This window comes from Excalfactoria chinensis, chromosome 3 (genome assembly GCF_039878825.1).
Source record: "Excalfactoria chinensis isolate bCotChi1 chromosome 3, bCotChi1.hap2, whole genome shotgun sequence".
Classification (NCBI taxonomy): Eukaryota; Metazoa; Chordata; class Aves; order Galliformes; family Phasianidae; genus Excalfactoria; species Excalfactoria chinensis.
Window position 1 is genome coordinate 17,216,241 of NC_092827.1, and position 19,839 is coordinate 17,236,079.

The 19,839-nt window shown below is 33.3% G+C and overlaps 1 protein-coding gene across 2 annotated transcripts in view; it reads right to left on the reverse strand.

The window, feature by feature from the left end:
• Positions 1-352: 352 nt before the first annotated feature.
• SNTG2 (syntrophin gamma 2) overlaps positions 353-19,839 on the reverse strand; it is a 213,079-nt gene continuing 193,592 nt past the window's right edge. The window contains exons 15-17 of one of the 2 annotated variants that reach the window (XM_072333471.1): positions 14,877-14,969; positions 9,324-9,434; positions 353-484 (exon numbers count right to left, since the gene is read on the reverse strand). In XM_072333471.1, the coding sequence (XP_072189572.1) occupies positions 353-484; positions 9,324-9,434; positions 14,877-14,969 (336 nt within the window). Of the gene's footprint in view, positions 485-9,185; positions 9,435-14,876; positions 14,970-19,839 lie in introns of those variants that run through there. The other variant, XM_072333470.1, reaches the window with a different exon arrangement.

A 19,839-nucleotide genomic window follows, 5' to 3' on the forward strand; every position in this document is an offset into this window, starting at 1 on the left:
TACACTTAAAAATCCTAATCTTTGGACATACATTTTCAAATGTTAGTCTGTGTTTTTATCTAATATTTGGGGTATGCATGACCATGAGAACAGAAATCAAAATGACACCACAGATGTTACTGAATGAATATCTGCTCAGAATATTAGATTAGTGCTGAAGACAACAAACTGATTCAGTTTGATTTAATATTTGTTAACTCATAGATTCAAAATGTTAAACAGATTGTGAAAACTGTTAACATTACAGATAACACAACTATAGACTTAGAAAATCACAAAGTTGCAATATTGTGCATGAAATAACTACTTTCTTTAAGAAAATAATTTATTTGCCATAGTCACAACATTTATATCAGTTACTGTACATATATTTTCTTGCAATACTCTGGCTGTCTATGAATACTGGATCCACAGATGCCACTTTTGCAGCTATAAAGGAGTGAATACAGTGTAAAACTGCTGTCAGATCCTGAAATTCAAGTTCCTGAAAGAGAAAGCAAGAGAAAAATAAAATAGAAACACAAATTTATATTCAGGTTAATAAACATTTTACATGAATACAGAAATGACTCACTAGTCAACAACAATGAACTTAAAATGAAAATCGGAACATTTGTAAGTAACTGTATACTTAAATGTGCTAAGAATAAAATCCATAGCTCATTCACAGGCATTTCAGTATGTAAATTTAGTTTTCATCCTTTGTTGCATTATTGTTTACAATTCCCTCAGTTTACAGAATCAAAACATTCAACTTGCAAGAATGTTTAGCAATGAAATCACCCCATGTTTTAAAATATTTGAAAATTTAAAGTTGCAGTTTCAGGACCCATTCAGGGGAGGGTGAGGAGGACACAGAGTTTATCATCCTACAAGGACAGTCAAATAAGCAAGCTGTGAGGCCAGAGGCAAATGGAGTCAAAGGTAAAGTCACACCATATTTTGCACATATAAATATGGGTGCTTGAAATTCACATGCCCTAATTCAGTGAGAAGGGCAGAGTTACTCCTAATTAACTCAAATTCCTTTGACTTTTTATAAAATATTTCATCCTTTTGTGCATAAAATGACATTTCTGTTTCTCAGTCTTCCCAGAGAGAAATGATATTCTGACACAATGACAAAAAAACATAAAATAGAAAAGCATATTCAATTTACACGATAGCAATATTTGTAGATGCTGCAACCAGACATTTTGTATGGTTTGGGAAAAAAGCAGGTTTCAACAGGACATCTATTTGATGTATTGGTTATAAAACAGCATACCGGGAAATAGCCTGTTTATTTTAAAATGAAAATTTAAGCACTTCTGCTTTTCATATCACAGTACTGGATGGTATTTGCTAAACAAAAATTGCCTCAGACAGAATATGTGGAATTTATTCCTGTTCAGGTAAAGATAACTTTTATATCACTTTTCAGTTGAAGTTCGCACATTTACTTGCTAGGAATGGTGTTACTCCTAATGAATGCTTAATTGTTATGTAATCAGAAATACGTTTTCCATTTTGTCCAGCTGTACAGTTTTTACTGAAAGATTTTTGGCATTAGAGATTTAATCTTCCATCATGGAATTTTTATTTGTTCAATATCTCTTCTTATTCTACTCACAATTCTCTTCTGATTAAGCTCTTCCCACCAGATATAAGAATTTTTAATACATGTTGTTTTTTATATATATATATTTTTAACAGCTTTATTTTACTAGCTATTTAGTTTGAAATAGTTAGGTTGATTCCTTCAGAAGCTGACGATAACAGGACAGGTATCCCTGCAAACAACTTGGTAGATAAATGTACTGTGCAGTAACAGCTACAGTGACATATATTTGTATTACATTTAATAAATATTTTACATTTTTCTATGATATTATGATAATAATCATACTGTCTTCTACAGTGGTGAAGTATTACCAGAATGTGAGGTCACTGCATACATCTCAGGCATGTAATGACTAACCTTGGTGCTGGTACACAATAAGTAATAATGTGATTTCATTACTGGAAAGCAACATGTAAGCATTAGGTGAGATTCATGAGCCATAATAATGTTCAGGGAAAATCTGTGAATTAGTTTAGCCATATTTCTTTGCTTCTGCTTGGTAAGTTTGTCAGGGTAACTGTACAGTGTTTTGTTTTGAAAAAAGTTGTATCTGGCTCAGTAGAAATAAAACCAAAATGGATTTATAAAGTAGACACAACTAATAGGTGAGAGACCGGCCACACTATTTCCATACAAATTCCCTCTGAAGCAAATGCTCACAAGAGTTTTCACAGTATAAATCCTTCGCCAAGAATCTGAATGACATGAACACACTGGAGATTTTGAATTATTTTAATACATGTATATTTGATTAAAATCATCAAGCCCAGATGTTCATTGTTGATTTTTCTATATTGATTAGGCTGCAAATAGGGGAATGCAAATTTTACATACTTATTCTACCTCACATACTGCAGAATAAGACAAAGTCAATATTTGGCTTTCCACTACTTCATTCTGGAAATAGTTAGGTATTCTACTGGGATTGTGATTGGAGACGTGGAAAATAAAAAGGCAGAAGAAGGACAAAGTGGCATCAGACTTCCAGCATTTGAGGGCTCTGTGGGTTCATGATGAAGATGAGTCTATCAGGATATTTTCCAACACTTGTGCAGGATTTCTTTAAAACCTCAGGCATGTACCGCTCATTATCTCAAATATTTTATTTTCCACTAAGTAAATTTATTATTCTCAGACAAATTTAATTTCTGTTACCATCTAATTTCTCCAGCATAAGGTGACAATAAGCAAGATTAATGTACAAAAAAATTATCGGGATCAAATTCAACATGCTCCCAGAATATGCTCTTTCCATCATGCTAAGTGGCCTTATGAGTATAGTTGTTCTCTGCTAAACATCCAAGGAAGCTTTCAGAAGGTCCTCACAAACTGTAACTTACAGACAGAGAAAGCTTTGGCAGCAAGCTGTCTTCCTCATATTGATTACAGAGTGCACAGAGAAGCCTAAGAGAACAATGCTTTCAGCCCCTAAGTCCTGCAATGAATATGTAAGCAGAGAGATTTGTATGCATATCATATGTCTGGGGTAATTCATTATCAGATAAATAATTTCATACTTTTTACTACAATGTTGAGCATTCTGAATATGTCATTCCATCCATGTGAAGTGGAATACAAACTGCTATAGGATTTCATGCTACTTCCAATCTCTAGACAGCCAGCACAAGTTTTTCAAAATATTGTATTCTTGAAGATGTTGCCACCATCGTGTATCTAATTGCAAAAAGAACTCCCTGGACCCATTTCCAGGCTGAACGGCCCCAGATCTCTCAGCCTGTCCTTGTAGGAGAGGCGTTGCATCCCTTGAATCATTTCTGTCTCTCTCCTCTGGAGATGCTCTGAAAGGCCCACATCTTGCCTGCACTTCTGTGGTATACTTATTGCTATTCTTATTTAGCAGCTATAAACCCTCACATATTTTATGGAAATTACAAACTGATGCTTCCAAGATATAAAATAATAATAGACATGAAACAGTCTACATTGTAATGAATACAATAAAGGCCAATATAACTGATGGGCAGAATGTGCTGTTTATTATCACTCATATCTAGTTAAACAAGGGGTAACATTAAGGGATGTTTCTCTCAAACTTCTGCTTTTGTGTACTTGCAAGTCAACAGCTTAAGAAATAATTACCCTCAGAGAAGAAAAATCTCTTGAGAAATTATATCAAACCAGGCATTTAGGTAACCATTAATAATTGGCATTCAGTTACTGAAGTATTCATTTGGGCCTCATATTCAAAACTAGACCTTGTTGTGGAAGAAAAATAAAGTGTAAATATTCATTAAAATCCTTTTAAATCTTTAAGCACGTGTAATCTTCATTTTGATTTGTGGGGAAGTAAAGAAACATTTGACAGTAGATATGTCTATTTTAAAATTAATACAAAATTAATATAAACGTTTTCATTAAGAAGTAGTGCCATTACTTAACTCTCATTATTTGGGGTTTATAAAACTCAAATGATGTATATGTGTCATAAAAAGATTTACAAAACAAAGTTTTAAACAGAGGTTTGAATCTCCTGAATCACAATATTTAAAAGCACGAAATTATAAAATATGAAAGTGCTCACTTTAATATTAGATTTGCTTCAAAATGAAATGAAATCATTCAACAGTTTAACCTCAGGTTCTGACTACTCATTCTAACATTTGACACTTTGACCAACTTCTGCCAAAGCTGTCAGAGACAAGAAACCTTCACAAAGATATATTCATATTCAAAGATATATCAAAGATATATAGATTCATATTTATCACGGTAAGTGATCAGAGATACCTAACAAATACTGCAGGCAGAACTTCAAGGTGCATCAGCAATACTATTTTGCTAGAGTTTTTGGACAAGAAAAGACCAAATAGAGGAATGCCTCATCACTAAGAGATCAGCCTTTTCAATACTCCTACTGCAGAGTTCTCATTATTTCTATGGGTTTAGAATACATACTAAGGTGGAGCGATCCCTCCTGTGTACCTCAGAGATGTTGTCCAATTTGCTCTGATTAATCTTTGGGACATTAATAATATACTCTAATTTCTGTATTACATAATTTATACATAGTTGAAATGGGTGTATTAATAACAAAACTGTTTTTGGACTGTAGACAGCACTTAGATTAAGAAATACCAACTTGTTTCTATGAAAGAACACCTTATTTTATTTTATTATTTTTTATTTTTTTAAATAAATAAATGAATAGATACATTATTATAAAATTATTTTTATTTTTAAAGTAATATATTCCTTCTCATACTCATTCGGGGAGACAACTAACTGAACATTCCATTTGCCCTGTATAACCTAACTCTACTCTTTTGCTTGCGTGATTCCTCTGTGATTAGTGTTCATTTCCTTAATCAAGATTGCCTGTTATAAGTATTTTGTAGAATTTTTACACATCTAACATTTCAATAACCAAGACTATTTCAATTAATTTTATGTATCCTAGTAAGTAAAATACAACAAAGATGCTAAAAGGAAGACAGAAAGAAAGAACATGAAAGGTTGTATTAAAGCTATGTGAAGACAAGTCAGCAAAACGGCAAGCTGAGAATACTAAATATGTGCACACCGCACTGATCTCAGTCACTATATGTACACAGACAGGTAAGAAAAATGTACGTTTTGTTTTGCCCACCCACCTGTAACAGCAGGATATATTATTTATCATAAAGAGCTTAATGGGCCTGTTGCATCGCTACCACACATACACTTAATTTTATTGATTATTTCTGAAAGGTACTGAATCACTATTTGAGCAAGATGTACATGAGCCTGTATTATTTAAGAGGCAGATAAAATAGACAACGACAGTGTTGTAACCCGTGTCTTTCTTGACATCTTAAAGGACATTCATGAGTCTCCATGTTTATTAATTGTTGACAAGAGTGCAATTATTACTACTGTATTCTTCAGCATATAACTTAATTCCTTCTGATTGAAATGCTAATCATTCATTTTGGGAAAAACAAACAAACAAACAAACAAAACAACACTGATAGCAGTATCTAGGTTTTAGCTCTAGTCTGTGTGGAAATCAAAACAGAACAGGGAAGTCTAACTTTAGTTCTAAATTTCAGCAAGTATACCAGGTTTTGATTACCATACTGTGGTTGAAAAGAACAGACATACTTATACTGCCCAGCTTGTTAAGACTGTTATAAAAACACAAAAATTATCAGCTATAGAAAGGGGTGTGAAGGCTTGTTCGGCTGTAAGGTTTTATTTGTTCTCCTTTTTGCAAATGTCATTTACACAAATATAAGATAAAACAGTGCTCTTAGCAATATAAGAACTAGATCCATTATGCCGAAATTAAATGTCAGATGAATTACAATTCTAACTATGAATTGTACTTAAGTCTTTTAACAGTGTCCTACAGGAATAAGGATGAATCCAATGGCTTTTCACTGCCAGCTTCAGTGATTCCAAATGCCACTGTCTGTTATCAAATCTGGAACACTTTCAAATGTTCCACTGGCAGACAAAAACTTTGCTAATGTATTAAAAAAAACAACAACAAAAAAACAACAACAACAAAAAAAACCTTCTGAAAATTTTTCTGGAGATGTTTGTCTGAATGCAGCCAACTAAAGTCACCCCTTCCAGTAAATATTAAAACTAAAATCCAGCAGCAATCAGACTGCCCAATACTGTCATGCAATCAAAGTCATAACTCATGTCCACCATCATCCTTCAAATGTTTTTCAAGCTCTCAAGAATTGCCAGATTTCAGCAACAGAAGACCCGTGTTAATAAAAATACAGACGTGTGTGAGTGCTAGATTATGGTTGTTTGATGTTAGAGATCAACATTGCTGTAAATAGAGAGCTCTGTTTGCACTATTTAATTTCCTTTATCTCTCAGCAGTACTAATATAGAATAAATTTTCTCTCAGATGAAAATAGTAAATCTAAAGAAAGATACACAGTTGCTGATCTGTCCTCACTCTCCTGAAACTCTCCTGTTTAAACAGAATGGATTTGCAGCAAAACTGTACTGCAGTCTAATTGGAAAAGTGTACAACTGTGAAGTCAGTGAAGAAGAAAGAGTACTGTATGTACTCAGACAAATATGCGTGGTCATTAAGTTACATGCATAACAGTCAGAAAGGATAGGAGACAAGCAGTATATAGTAGAATGTTCCATATGGCTCACAATAGTCTAGTGACACTGACTTTTTTTTCCCTCACACTTTCTTAATTGAAATATTTGACACGAAGTTAGAAAGATACAAGGAAGATAAGTAAACTTCGTTTCCAATCTGAGTCTGAATGAATTACTATAATATAATCCCATATACATATATTTTTAAGCAACCTCAGATATTTAGTGTATTTGCCATGCAGACAAAGAATATCTACTATTAATAGATAGAACTCTGCCAAATGTAAACTATTTTGGCTGATATGCACCAAAGCAGTAACAAATTATTTTTAAAACTGAACTGAAGGGCAAAGGAAGATGCATTTGGCTAATAATTTATAGAAGGAGAAAAGCCATCATCTCTAGCTAGTCTCAGAAATGCAAAAATAGATTTCCCAAACATGATCTTTTCCCTCAAGAATTTATAAGCATATACAATTAGACATAATCTGGAAAATTCTTTTGCAGTCTGAACTCTCTTATTTACTGTGAAGTGAATATAAGTCATCTGTATCAAGCTTTACTTCAGATGTGGTGGAAATGACACTTCTATTATTTGGTGACATTCTCTGTTTCTGATTATCGGCAGCATTTCATCATTCAGTAACATCTGGTTCTTTCAATATGCAAAGCTTAGGCAGACACTGTGCTATATTACTGTATAAGCACCGCTTATTTCATGTAATGTCTGTAATCCCAAAGTCTAAAACATAAGAAATAATAGCATTTAAAACTGTGGTAGACATATACTTGAATATATAAACCAAGTACCTGAAGTGGAGAGGTTGCATAGCTCTATCCCACTTCCATTTAATGTGAAATCTTAATGAGTAAACTGCACTGTGCCAGAGGTACGTAACAAAAGACCTAAGCCTCACTGAAATCCTGATAAATCCTCAGCTGCTTAGCTGGCCTTTAATGTGTTTTCCCTGCATGTGTACATTTAGGTACATAGCCATCTACATTTCTGTATGAACCTACATATGTCATAGTTATGTATCAATAGGACTCATTTTTATCAAATGAGTAACCAACGAAAATTTCATATAAACTTTTTTTTTTTTTTTTTTCTATTTAAAGAATAAAACTCTGCAATTAAAAACCATTAAAGTGAAAATAAAAGCTTAAGAATAAAAATGAGATTGTTTACCACAGCAGGAAGAGGAACAGGGACATGTGACCAATCACACATGGATGAGCTGATTATTTAATACACAGATCCTTAAATTTAGATTCTGGTTTTCATCTAGATGCTTTTTTGCCTGACTTTTAGTGAGTTACTTAAATTCTATCAGACAGTTAATCATGTTTATAGTGATGACAGCAGTTCCTTTATATCTCCAAGGAATAGTATGAGAAATTAAGTGGAAATGACCTGCCACTATAGTCATATTATTATAGTGTTGTACCTTTTATAATATTATTGTATTTGCTATTGCAGTGTCAACAGATAATTTAGGTTAAGTTTTCTGGTGAAAAACTGAATAATTTATTAATATAGATGTACAAAGGAAGACATATATCAGTTGTTTTTTATGAGGAACAAGGAAGGTTAGAGATTATCTCCTAATGGTTTTTTACAAAAACATTTTAAAGAATTAAAGGTATTATCTATGCTACCTTTGTAATATGGTCACTGTAGCAAATTTTCACTTTTAAGTCACTTTAACCTGTGTAACTGAGTAAAAGTGAGAATTTTCAAATACAGTTATATGTGTTTTTTGTTTTCATTGAGTTTTGTCTCAGTTGAAATCTGAACTCATTCTTAGCTTCCTTTTCTCTGTTATATCACATTAAAGTTATCCTCATTCCTTTCACAAATGCATGACTGAATAATTCTCAATTCATTTATGTTTTCTTGTATTGTTCACCACTGTCTTTATTCATCAACGGTCTCTGCCTTGGTAATTCATTTCTCCAATTTTCATCCTACCCCTTAAGTTATGTGTACCACTGTAAGAACTGTAGGTTCACATGTCTATCTCCAGATGATGATTCAAAGTACAATCCTGAACTAGAAACTGATGAAATTCAGTTGGGAATCTGAATCCTAAGTTTCACAACCAGACCTGATAATCACTAGGATGCAATACATCAGTATCTCATCCTCAGTAGTGACTGGATGTTGTCACAGCTTAATGCCAGATCCTTCAAAGCACTGAGCACTCTTGGGTCATAGAAATGAATGCACTAGATTAAGTTTCAAGAATTACTTGGCCTCTTGTGAGATTCTTTCTTTTTTTATTAAGCTAATAAATATCACACAGTATATCTGTAATACTTTATCGTGTATTTGCTTGAACTTGTAAGTCTACAGTTTGTATTTAGCAGTTAAATAGATATATTTTTGCTTTATCCTCTTTAAAAACAGTTTTTAGACATTACAGTATTATGCTATCAAAACACAACTCAGTAACAGATTTGTACAAATAGTGTAATAAATCTGGAGATGCTATATCAATTCTTTTCATTGTGGAGTTTCTACAGAGCAGGGGAAAAATATAGAAGCTATGATTTGCAGTTCACTAAATGCAAGCACAGCAGTAAATGGAATTGACTGTTCCATTTCATTTTTCACTAAGCTGAGAAAGATTATGTCGCTTACCTTTGTCTCTATTTGTTTGGTGTCTGGATTCTGAAAAAGCAGCTTTACTTTTGTTTTCCCATCATCTGAAGAACCTTTGAGCTGAGAGAATTTAAACCTCCATAGTACGTTCTGAAGAGAAAGAAATTTGATTAAGGATTTGTTACATGGTTACCTAGAACTACAGATAAATGATTAATGGTTATGTATTAAGATAAAACATTGGGCCAGTAAACATAAGCTGGCTGCAGAGCAAATAAAATTAACAGCTTTGCAGCATGTCTGAGAGTAAAAGGCATGATATTAATACTCAATTAAAAAAAAATATATAAATTCTCTAGAATTTGAATGATTCCATTGCCTACAGGATGTAATACCAATATGCATGACAAAAGCTTATTTCTAGAAACATTCATTTGTATATTTGTATCAGTTTCATTATGAACACAATTTCACACCATATCTTGATCTGTCATCTTTCAGCTGGCTCATCTGCACAATGTAGAAAACTGCCTTACACAGACATTGTGATGCTCAATATACCTTGGTCAAAAAGTGTTTTTCAAGTGTTTTAAAATCCAAAGATAAATATTTTAAATATGCTACAAATATGCTACATTCATTTAAAAAAGCTATGATGTGGTCTTGAAAATTACAGAAGATTTGTTCTAAATTACACAGTTAATATACAGGAATTTTAGAATTCTTGCAAGTTTATGTAGCACTTACTACTTCTGGCAAATCACAGATTGACAGGACTTTTTTAATCGGTATGAGGATAGTTTTCAAAAACAGATGCTAGGAAACCATGCTTTTGAAACCAATATCATCTTCTGTATTTGAATTTTTTCTACTGATACCCTAAAAATATGTGATTAAAAAAAAAATAGCTAACAGATTACATACAAAACTTCTGCTGATGTTTTCTTAATTTCTATAAATTAGTGAAAATTTTATGTACATGGTGAAATGTGATTCAGTCCCTGGATACTGCTGATGAAACACAATTTAAATGCTTTGAAGGCCATTTCAAAATCACAGTCAGAAAAACTCGGCTATGTTCCCTCTTTTCATTATACCTTACTGCAAAATTCTTTCTTCATTTGGGTGAATGATACCTTCACTTGGAAATTTTATCACTTTTTATCTGTGAATTTTTCAATATTTTCTAGATAACATTGGATTTGTAGTGGTTTATCTGCTTTGTGAGTCAGATGTCATTACAGAAACATCCTTTCTTTCTATATGACTCTAAACAGATATTTTCACTAACTGAGAGTAGAGACTTTCTGTCGAGTTTGGAATTAGTCTGTATGTAGCCTAGTCCTGACATATAGTTGGTAAATTGCAGGGAACTGTTGCCTTGCTCATTAGTACCTTGTTATTTCTTCACATTGTGGCCGGTTATTAAAATAGATACTTAGATATCAATGGTGATAACAAAAAATTTACTTTTAACTTGACATATCCACATTCTGATTAATCTTGGTGCTACCATAGCGGAGAATATAAGAGATACCAAACTGAGAAATTATCAGAATGAGAAAGAGAAAATAAAGATTTTTTATGTTTCATTAGACAACAGTTTTGCTTTTGTGTTGAATATGGGCAACTTGAATCAAGGACAACTCGTAAATGTGATGATCAGTACTTAAAATGACGACAGCCTCATTAATTTCAATCATTCTTTTTCATGATCATCAGAATTCTATTCTAGGTTTGAGAGAGAATGTCCTATAAACAAAATAATTGCTTGTACACTTCTTCATAGAAAAAGCAAGGCACAAAATTTCAACGAAATCTCTGATTTCATCTCCTGGTTCCCTGCCGACTGGAACATCACTGCCCCTTACTACAGCATGGTGATGTTTAAACTTTACATTAATAAACAAATTTTAACTGGATCCAGAGTGCCTAATTGGACAGCCTGAATGGCATTCAAATCTTAAACAGGTTTATATCTAAATAGTAAAGAGGAATGCTAACTATATACTATAACTCCTAAGGAGTGGACAAAACAAGAACTATTTAGCAATAACAGGCATTGCTGAAGTCCACAGTTGACAGAGTGGGAAAGAGATGGCTCTGTAAGGCAGAAGAAAATGTATGTTTTGGGATCTTTTTATCTTGTATGCATAGCTGCAGGCACAGTGAAAGGAAAGATGAATCAAGTAAGCTAACTGATAGAGACAAACTCTAATCAGATACAAAGCAGCTGCACTGTAAGGCTGCCTCTGTGATGTACCCCAAAAAGAACATGTGAATGAGTTAGTCCCATGACAGGCTCAGAAAACAATACATACGAAATAAAGTAATTACTTCAAATATGTTTGGCAGCCCCCCAGAATTATTCTAATGAAGAGTTTTCTAAAAGATGCATAAACTCCTAAGGAAAAATTCTTGCCCTTTTTATTTTGTCATTTGTAAAGCAGAAGGCTCTCTTTTGATCTCTTTCCAAACTGTAATAAAGAACATTTTTAATGAGTAAGTGAGCTGATTGCCCAAAACGTGTGATCCAGGCTTAGAGTTGTAGGTCAGACCAGGAGACTGCCCTGCATTTTAATAAGCCTGCATGAGCACCTGCTGTGCTGTAAGAGTTGTGTTTTTTGTTTGTTTGTTTGTTTTTTCCCAACAAAATGTTCACCTTAGTTTGAAATTCATTGTCTAGAAAACATTTTTTTTCTTTCTCAGAAAAACTTATTATGTCCCTAATGAAATGTTAATTACTTTGCTACTTCAAACACATTCAATGTTGGAAAGAAATATTCTAAAAAACCTAAGATTGTGGGGCAATGCTATCAACTTCAGATGGTATTAGTGCAGAGTAATAATTAAGTGTGGAAGATATTCATTATTGCTTCACACATGCTTGGAGATACAGAGAACATGTCCATCTTTCACAGAGAAGAATAATAAATGCACGTGAGCTCTCCAGAATGTTTTCAGTTTAACAACAGAATTAATATGTCTAACATTATTCTTTATTCCACTCTTTGGTAAGCAACAAATCTATGAGTCCCAATGACACACATCCAAGGGTCCTGATGGAAATGGTTCATGTAGTTGCCAAGTTATTCTCCATCATGTTCAAAAAAAGCTGTCAGATGAAGTCCACAGTGACTGTAAAAACATCACTCTCACTTATGGGAAAAGTAGATACGGGAAAGTACAGGCTGGTGAGTCTCATGTCTGTTCCTGGGAAGACCATGAAGAAGATCCTCCTGTAAGCTTTGTTGAGGCACATGAGGGATGAGGAGGTGAATATGACAATTGACATTGCTTAGCCAAGGGGCTGACAAATCTAGTGGCCTACTATGATGGAGTGATGGCAACAGGAAATAGAGGATCATCTACCTGGACTTCTGCAAGTCTTTTAATGTGGTCCCACACCACATTCTTATCTCTAAATTGGAGATACGTAAATTTGAAAGGTATTCAGTGCATAAGGAGTTGGTTGGATGGTCTTAAAGGGCACCACCTAGATAAAACTTGACAAGCCTGAAAAGTAGGCTCACCTGAACCAAATGAGGTTCCAAAAGGCTAAGCGTTGCACTTGGATCAGGACAATCCCAGATATGTCTGCAGACTGAGAGAAGAACTCACTGAGAGCAGCCCTGAAGGGAACGTCTTGGGGAACCTGGTGAACGGAGAGCTTAACATAAGACAGTAATGTGCACTTGTAGTCTGGAAGGCTAACAGTATCCTGGGCTGCATCAAAAGAATGGAGGCCAGCAGGGAGAAGGAAGGGATTATCCTCACTTGCTCTGTCCTTGTAAAGTCCCATCTGGAGTACTTTGTGCAGGCTTGGTGCCCCCAGTACAAGAAGAAAGCAGAGCAGTTGGAGTGGGCCCAGAGGAGGGTCATGAGGAATTTCTGAGGACTGGAACACGGATGAAAAATCAAGAGAGCAGGGCTTGTTTTGTTTGAAGGGAGCTTACAAGCAGGAGGGGGCTGAGTTTTACACAGGACCATGTGACAGGATAGGGTGAATGGCTTTAAATTAAAAGAGGGGAGATTTAAGATTTAAGTTAGAAGTTAGGAAGCTTTTTTTTTTTTTTTTTTTTTTTTGGCTCAGAGAGCAGTGAGGCATTGGAATAGGTTGCCCAGAGAAGCTATGGATGCTGTCCCCGGAGGTGGTCAAGGCCAGGTTGGATGGGGCCCCAGGTGGCAACCCTGCCCACAGCAGGGAGTTGGAACTAGGTGGTCTTTAAGGTCCCTCCCAACCCAAGTCGTTCCATGATACTACATAAACAAAGTTTGACTGAAGCCTTCACACCAGTAACTGTAATGTTGGTAGGCACAACTCTTTCTATAGGTAATACTTCAGTTCTACTAGTAGAATTTCTACTTACTATGAGATTTTAATTATGAATAATTTTCTGGTCTTGTGAAAATGAGTATCAACAGAGAAGTTTATAGTTCTAAAGGAGGAGTACAGTAAATCTATCTCTGAATCTAAAATAAAAAATGTATACAGTCTAAATTAATGAGACTAGTACAGTCTATACTGAATTTGCAGCTATGTGGAAATTGTGCTATGAAGAGCACAATTTTTCCATCACCAAAGTCATGGAAAAGTATGCAAGTATTTTTTTCTGAATTTTCATGCTATTCATAGGACAGCACATACAGTGCAAGTAGTCTAAATTTCCAAATAACAGTTATACAGGTTATTATTTCTCTGCACTGAAATTTCAATAAATTTGTGTAATTGAGCCAAAAATGCAAAAAATGTCAACATATAAAAAACTAAATCCTGCATCAGTATTTCAAAGTGAATTGTATTTTCTCTCAAATAAGAATGACTAAATAAATTTCTTTAATATATATTATAAAATCATTTCAGTTTGTAGTTGTACACCATATTTTAGAGGACAGATTTATACGAAACAGCTCTATTAAGGTAGAAACTTTTTAAAATATAATTTCATTTTCACCAGGAAACAAATCTATAAATTCACTAAAAATGACGATAGATTTTATTTAAAGTTGTAGAATTATAGATATGGTTCAGAAGTTGTCATGTGCTATAAACTATTCCCTATAGTTCCTTTATAAAGCCATTCAGTTTTGCAAGAAAAGCAAATTTAATCACATAGATTGACTTTGAAACACATTTGCTCTTGTTCTGTTCAGTTCTGATATAGCCTAAATTTCTTAGGATGGAAGAATAATTCATTCTCTATTACATCTGTATCTTCAAAACAAATAGAACCAGGTGAAAGTTCAATATTTTTCATGACTGGTAATCTTTTCAAAATCTTTTTCCGTTACTAAGAAACCAAATTCTCCCCTACACATAACCTTCCTTTCCTATTAAGGCTTGAAAAGGAAATAACTTTTTTTTTTTTATTATTATTATTTTTTTTAATGTATTTCTCCAATATCTACAAGTTATGGCACAAACAGACTACCCTCTTTGAGTTCCAACTGACTACACTTCAGTGGAGCTACATAAACAAAAAGTACAGTATGTTTGAGAAAGAAATACTTCAGTATAAAGATAGCGTTAATGATAACTTCAAGAACACTGAAGTAAAGCTGAATTATGCTTTCTTTTCTTTTTCCTCTTACCTTTGTTTTACTGTCAAAACAGGTAAATCCCAGGGCAAAGTCGACAGTGAAACACAGAGTATCCCCTTGCCAACTGCACATATATGTTTTAGACTGAAAAAAAAGCACGAATTTTGAGAGAACAGCCATCATCTTCACATATCACGTAAAAATAATGCTTTATGTAGTTTTGTGTGTGTGAGAGAGAAGACAACTAGCTAACAGTACTCATACTGCTTTATAGTATTTTATATTAAAGTTGTCAAAATCTTCTGACTAAGTTCATAGCAGGTCTGTGAGCTAGAGAGGAACAACTAGAGGTCTTTGTACTGAATCACTTCGCAAAATAAAGACTATATTCTTGGGAACCATTATTATGAAATGCTACATGGAAAAAAAGTCAGTGCTGACTATTTCAAAACTTTTGGAGGACTGCTTAGACCTCACATATGAGTTCCTACATCATTTCTAGCACATGTGCAGGTAAAAGGGCTCCAATGTTTGTGGAGTGCAATCTGACTGTTATCTGACTTCTGTATTTCTCTGCCTGAGAGAAAATTTGAAGACAAGCTTTTACCTTACAACATTACTCCACTTGTATACTTCAGTGACTGAAAAATGCCAGCTGATTCTCTTGGCATGCATTTTAAGGCTATCTGGCATCTTTGCTGGATTCTGAAAGCATAACAGAATGTGTCTGATGCTGATGTAATTTGAAAGAACACGAACTGATTCGTGTAATGGTAAAAAGTCATTCATCAAAATCATCAGCACAACCAGAGATCAGATGCTGCCTTCAGCTTTTCCCCATCTGACCTTACTAGTCACTTTAAATATCATATATATACACACGCTTGAACATTATGAAATCTTTGTGGTTTTGTTTTGTTTTGTTTTGTTTTGTTTTGTTTTGTTTTGTTTTGTTTTGTTTTCCCTCCAAGGGAGCATTATTTTGCTCTCATTGATATTTCATAAATCATATGGTTGCCTGGTTGTCTCACCCTTGAACATTTTTTTGCAGCAATTTTTGTATCTGGATGGTTTCTTAAATGCTGAAAAATGGTATTAACACAGGAATGGCCTAAAGAAGACTAAAAACATAAATACAATTGTTTAAGGTGAAAGTTGCACCATGGAGTTGTTCTTCAAAAATTTTGTGTATAATCTAGAACATTTGTGTTTAGTAACTCTTGATGGTTCCCCCCTTACACTACTTAAAGAAATACATAGGTATGACATTTTATGAAGGATTTTGAAGAGACTGTGAATTCAACTCGCATAGTAGTACAGAATAGTATTATAGTCAATTGAACAGTGACAGATATACATTATTTCTGAATAAATTATTTTGCCTATTGGTGATCAAAGTTTATATTATTTGGCACTAAAAAGATCCAGTAATCAAAAATCAATTACAACAGTATTTAAATATTCCCACAGAGATTCAATAATCATAAGACAGTATCAAGCAACACTTTCAACTTATTCACAATTTCCAACTAAAGAGATTTAAAAAAAAAAAAAAAAAGTTTTTGACTCAGCAAAGCACTTTTGAAAATATATTAAATTATATTTTCCTAATGAGTAAGCTTTCTAATTGCTCAGCCACATATGGTGATTATTAAAACAAACTATTCATGCATCATTAGCCTGGAGTATTTTACAAATATTCAATATTTGCAAATATTGGAACTGTTTTAAAAATGATTTGCAGACAAATACTAAAGACAAACAGTCTGTGCTGCTCTTTCACCATGATAACCATTGCAAATAAACATATCAGGTTTATACTCAAAACCAACACTTTTTTTTTTTTTTTTTTTTTTTTTTTAAATTTATTTACAACAGAAATAGCTTGTGTTTTGCCATACAGGGAAGAGATAGCAGCAGTTACTAAATTTAAAAGCTTGCCTCTGGCATGTACTCAATGACTTTGAACAGGTTCTCAGATAGCACTGTTACAAGGATCTCCATCCCTGCTCTTTCACACTGATACAGAATACTATCTTTTCTCATTCCAGCCTTTGCAATAAACTTGCTGCACGTTTGCAATTACGTGGTTACCCTTTGCTATTGTTTACATTGAAGTTTAAACTCAGATTTCTGTTCTTATCTGTCTTCTGATGTAATTTTCTAGAAAAACAAAAAGAAAAAAAGGAAAAAGCTAGTACTACATATAAGCATACTAGTCAGTGCTCTGCAGGTGTGTTCAATGAGAGAACTCACAGTTTAAACATCAGAGAGGAAAAATATAAGTTATTCTAAACAATCTTCCTTACCAAATGTAAATCAGTTTGTTTCTGGGCTTAGGCTTGCTAGTTTATCACAGAACATTTAAAAATTATTGTTAATACAGGTAGATGAGAGATATCACTCAATGGTACACATTAAAATATTTTTCTATAATACAGTTATACTCAAATAGCCACATTAATTTACACAGCTTGTATTTAAAAAGATTCAAAACATCAGCAAATGTGCCATAGAGATGTTCTTTGGCTAGCACTGCTCGAGTAGGTGTAAAAGTTTTCCAGTTATAGACTTGGTGTCTGTCAATGTAGTGTATAGGATGTAGACCGTGAGCTTAATACTGATTTGATTATTTAGTTCAAAAAATTATACAACTAGAAGGAAGGTGTCATGTTTGAACTGCATCACATCAGAAAACTGCAGTATATATCCCAGATCAATACTTTTTCCAAGCAAAAGGAAGCTCTAGAATGGTCACTCATATTTGTAACACAAGACAATTACAGTGCTCTTTGCATTATTTTTTTTCCAGATATCAGTATCACAATGCATATATGTTTATTTCACAAAAGTATAATTAATTTGACAATATGACTACAAATAGGACAACAGCATTTCTGACTCACTCACAGAATTTGTTAGACCCCTAGTCTATTCAGAAGCAGAAAAAAAGGTATATTTCTGGCACTGGTGTCTGTCCTTCTAGGTCTTGGGAGGGCTTAATAGTTACTATTTGGGTGCCCTCACTGTCATTCCAATACATGTAGAGATTTCCCAGAAATCAGCTTTGATCCATCCTACTTTATTAGTAGACTGCCAGGATACTGGAGCCTGCCCTCTTGATGGTAGGTTCAATTGGAGGTATAATGCAACAGTGATGGATGTCCCAGTTGCTTCTTTGGAAAACTTTGTGTTAGATTGTGTGAAAGTATAATATAAAATTTTAAGTTAAAATATGCAGTGTCCATACATAGTGTTGCAGAAATAATATATTATCCATAACCTGTGAAAAATCTTAAAACATTTACTTTGGTTAGAGTAAAAAAAAAAAAACACAACAAAAAACAAAAAACAAAAAACAAAAAAACTGCATTTAAATTAACAATGCCATTCAGTTAATCTATTTTTTAATGTTATAAACATTTATTTATTTATTTTCAGAAACAATTCATCCCAATTTTATGTAAAATAAACATTACAATTAATGAGAATTCACCTTTATCTGTACAGTAAGATATATTCCAGACAGTATAGAAGAGCCATCATCATGCTTCTGCTCTTTTTCCATTATGACAATGAACCATCTGTTAACCTTACATTGATCAAAATGAAATTAAAAAAAAAAAAACAAACAAAACCCACACAACTAGAAATAATCTAAAATAAGCAGTTTTTCCCACTAAAACAGTTGAGATGTTAACAAAGCACATGATTTCATAAAGACTTGTAGAAGTGTGCTGTATGCAGATGAGATCGTTGGAGGTTTTTATTGGCCTATTTTATTGTCCATATTTTATTAGAGGTTAATATAATAATAGAATTTAATTGTAAAGAGCTTTCCCAAGAAATCAATTACTAATCAACGTATTAACCTGTATAGTTGGAATAATACAAGTGTTTAGTTGTAATTACAAAGAAAATGGATAGCCAGAGGATATCTAAGAAAATACTCACCAGTGCTGAGGCTTTCAGTTGAGCTAGATGCTTGCCAACACTGAGGCTCACCACAAAAACAACACAAAAGCACAATCTCCAGAAAGAGATACTACTTTAGTGGTGGTCAGCCCTTAAATGGGATCTAGGAGAGATTGCCTCTCAGATATTTCCACATATCAGAAGCAGATTCTCAGTAATCTGGCTGGAATCATTCATCTTAGTGGAAATCTGCTAGTGGACTTCAGTGAAGGTGTTGACTTGTTTTGAGACAGCTCTTTACTACAAATTGAATGATCTTTCTTTCCTAGTGATTGTAAATTTCTAAAATACTATTAATTTTGCAGTTCAGAGACAATTTTAATTAGAAGTACCCACAAGAGACATTACCAGTTCATTTCTAGAACAACTGAGCAATTCAATTATTCATTAGCAGAACAAAATTAGGTTCTTAATCAATGATGCTTCAATAAGGATTTTGGTTTTCTACCATATTATTAAAAAAAAAAAAAAAAAAAAAAAGGGTGTGGGGTGGAAGAAAATGGAGAACGCTCACTTTTGAAAGCAGAATGTAAGATTTGAAAATGCTAAAATCACATTCATCTATAAATTCAAACTTCCCTTACAGTAACTTGAATAGTTTTATTCTTATTTAAGTTTATAATATCCCATGGAAAACAGTAATAAAATTATATTACACTCCATCACTATTAACTAAATCTCTGTATGTGTAGATAAGAAAAAATATATTGATATGAATGTAAGGGTTTTTGATCAAACTTTTAATGTGGATCATTTATAGTTATAAGAATGTCATTTTCAAAAATGGTTGTGTGGCTACATGAAGATCCATATTTTATATTTATCATCTTTAAAATATAGAACAAGTGAAGATTTTCTTCAGTATCATTGTAAATCAGTAAATTCTTATCGTAGAAAATGAAAAAAAGATTTACAGTGTCTGAATTGCTGAATTATTAATAATTTTTATAAACATAGCAAACCTTTTTACAAAATCTTTCTTTAGGTCTTGGACAATGTGGGTGTTTCTGCACTAGCATGAAAATGAATTTGAATTTAA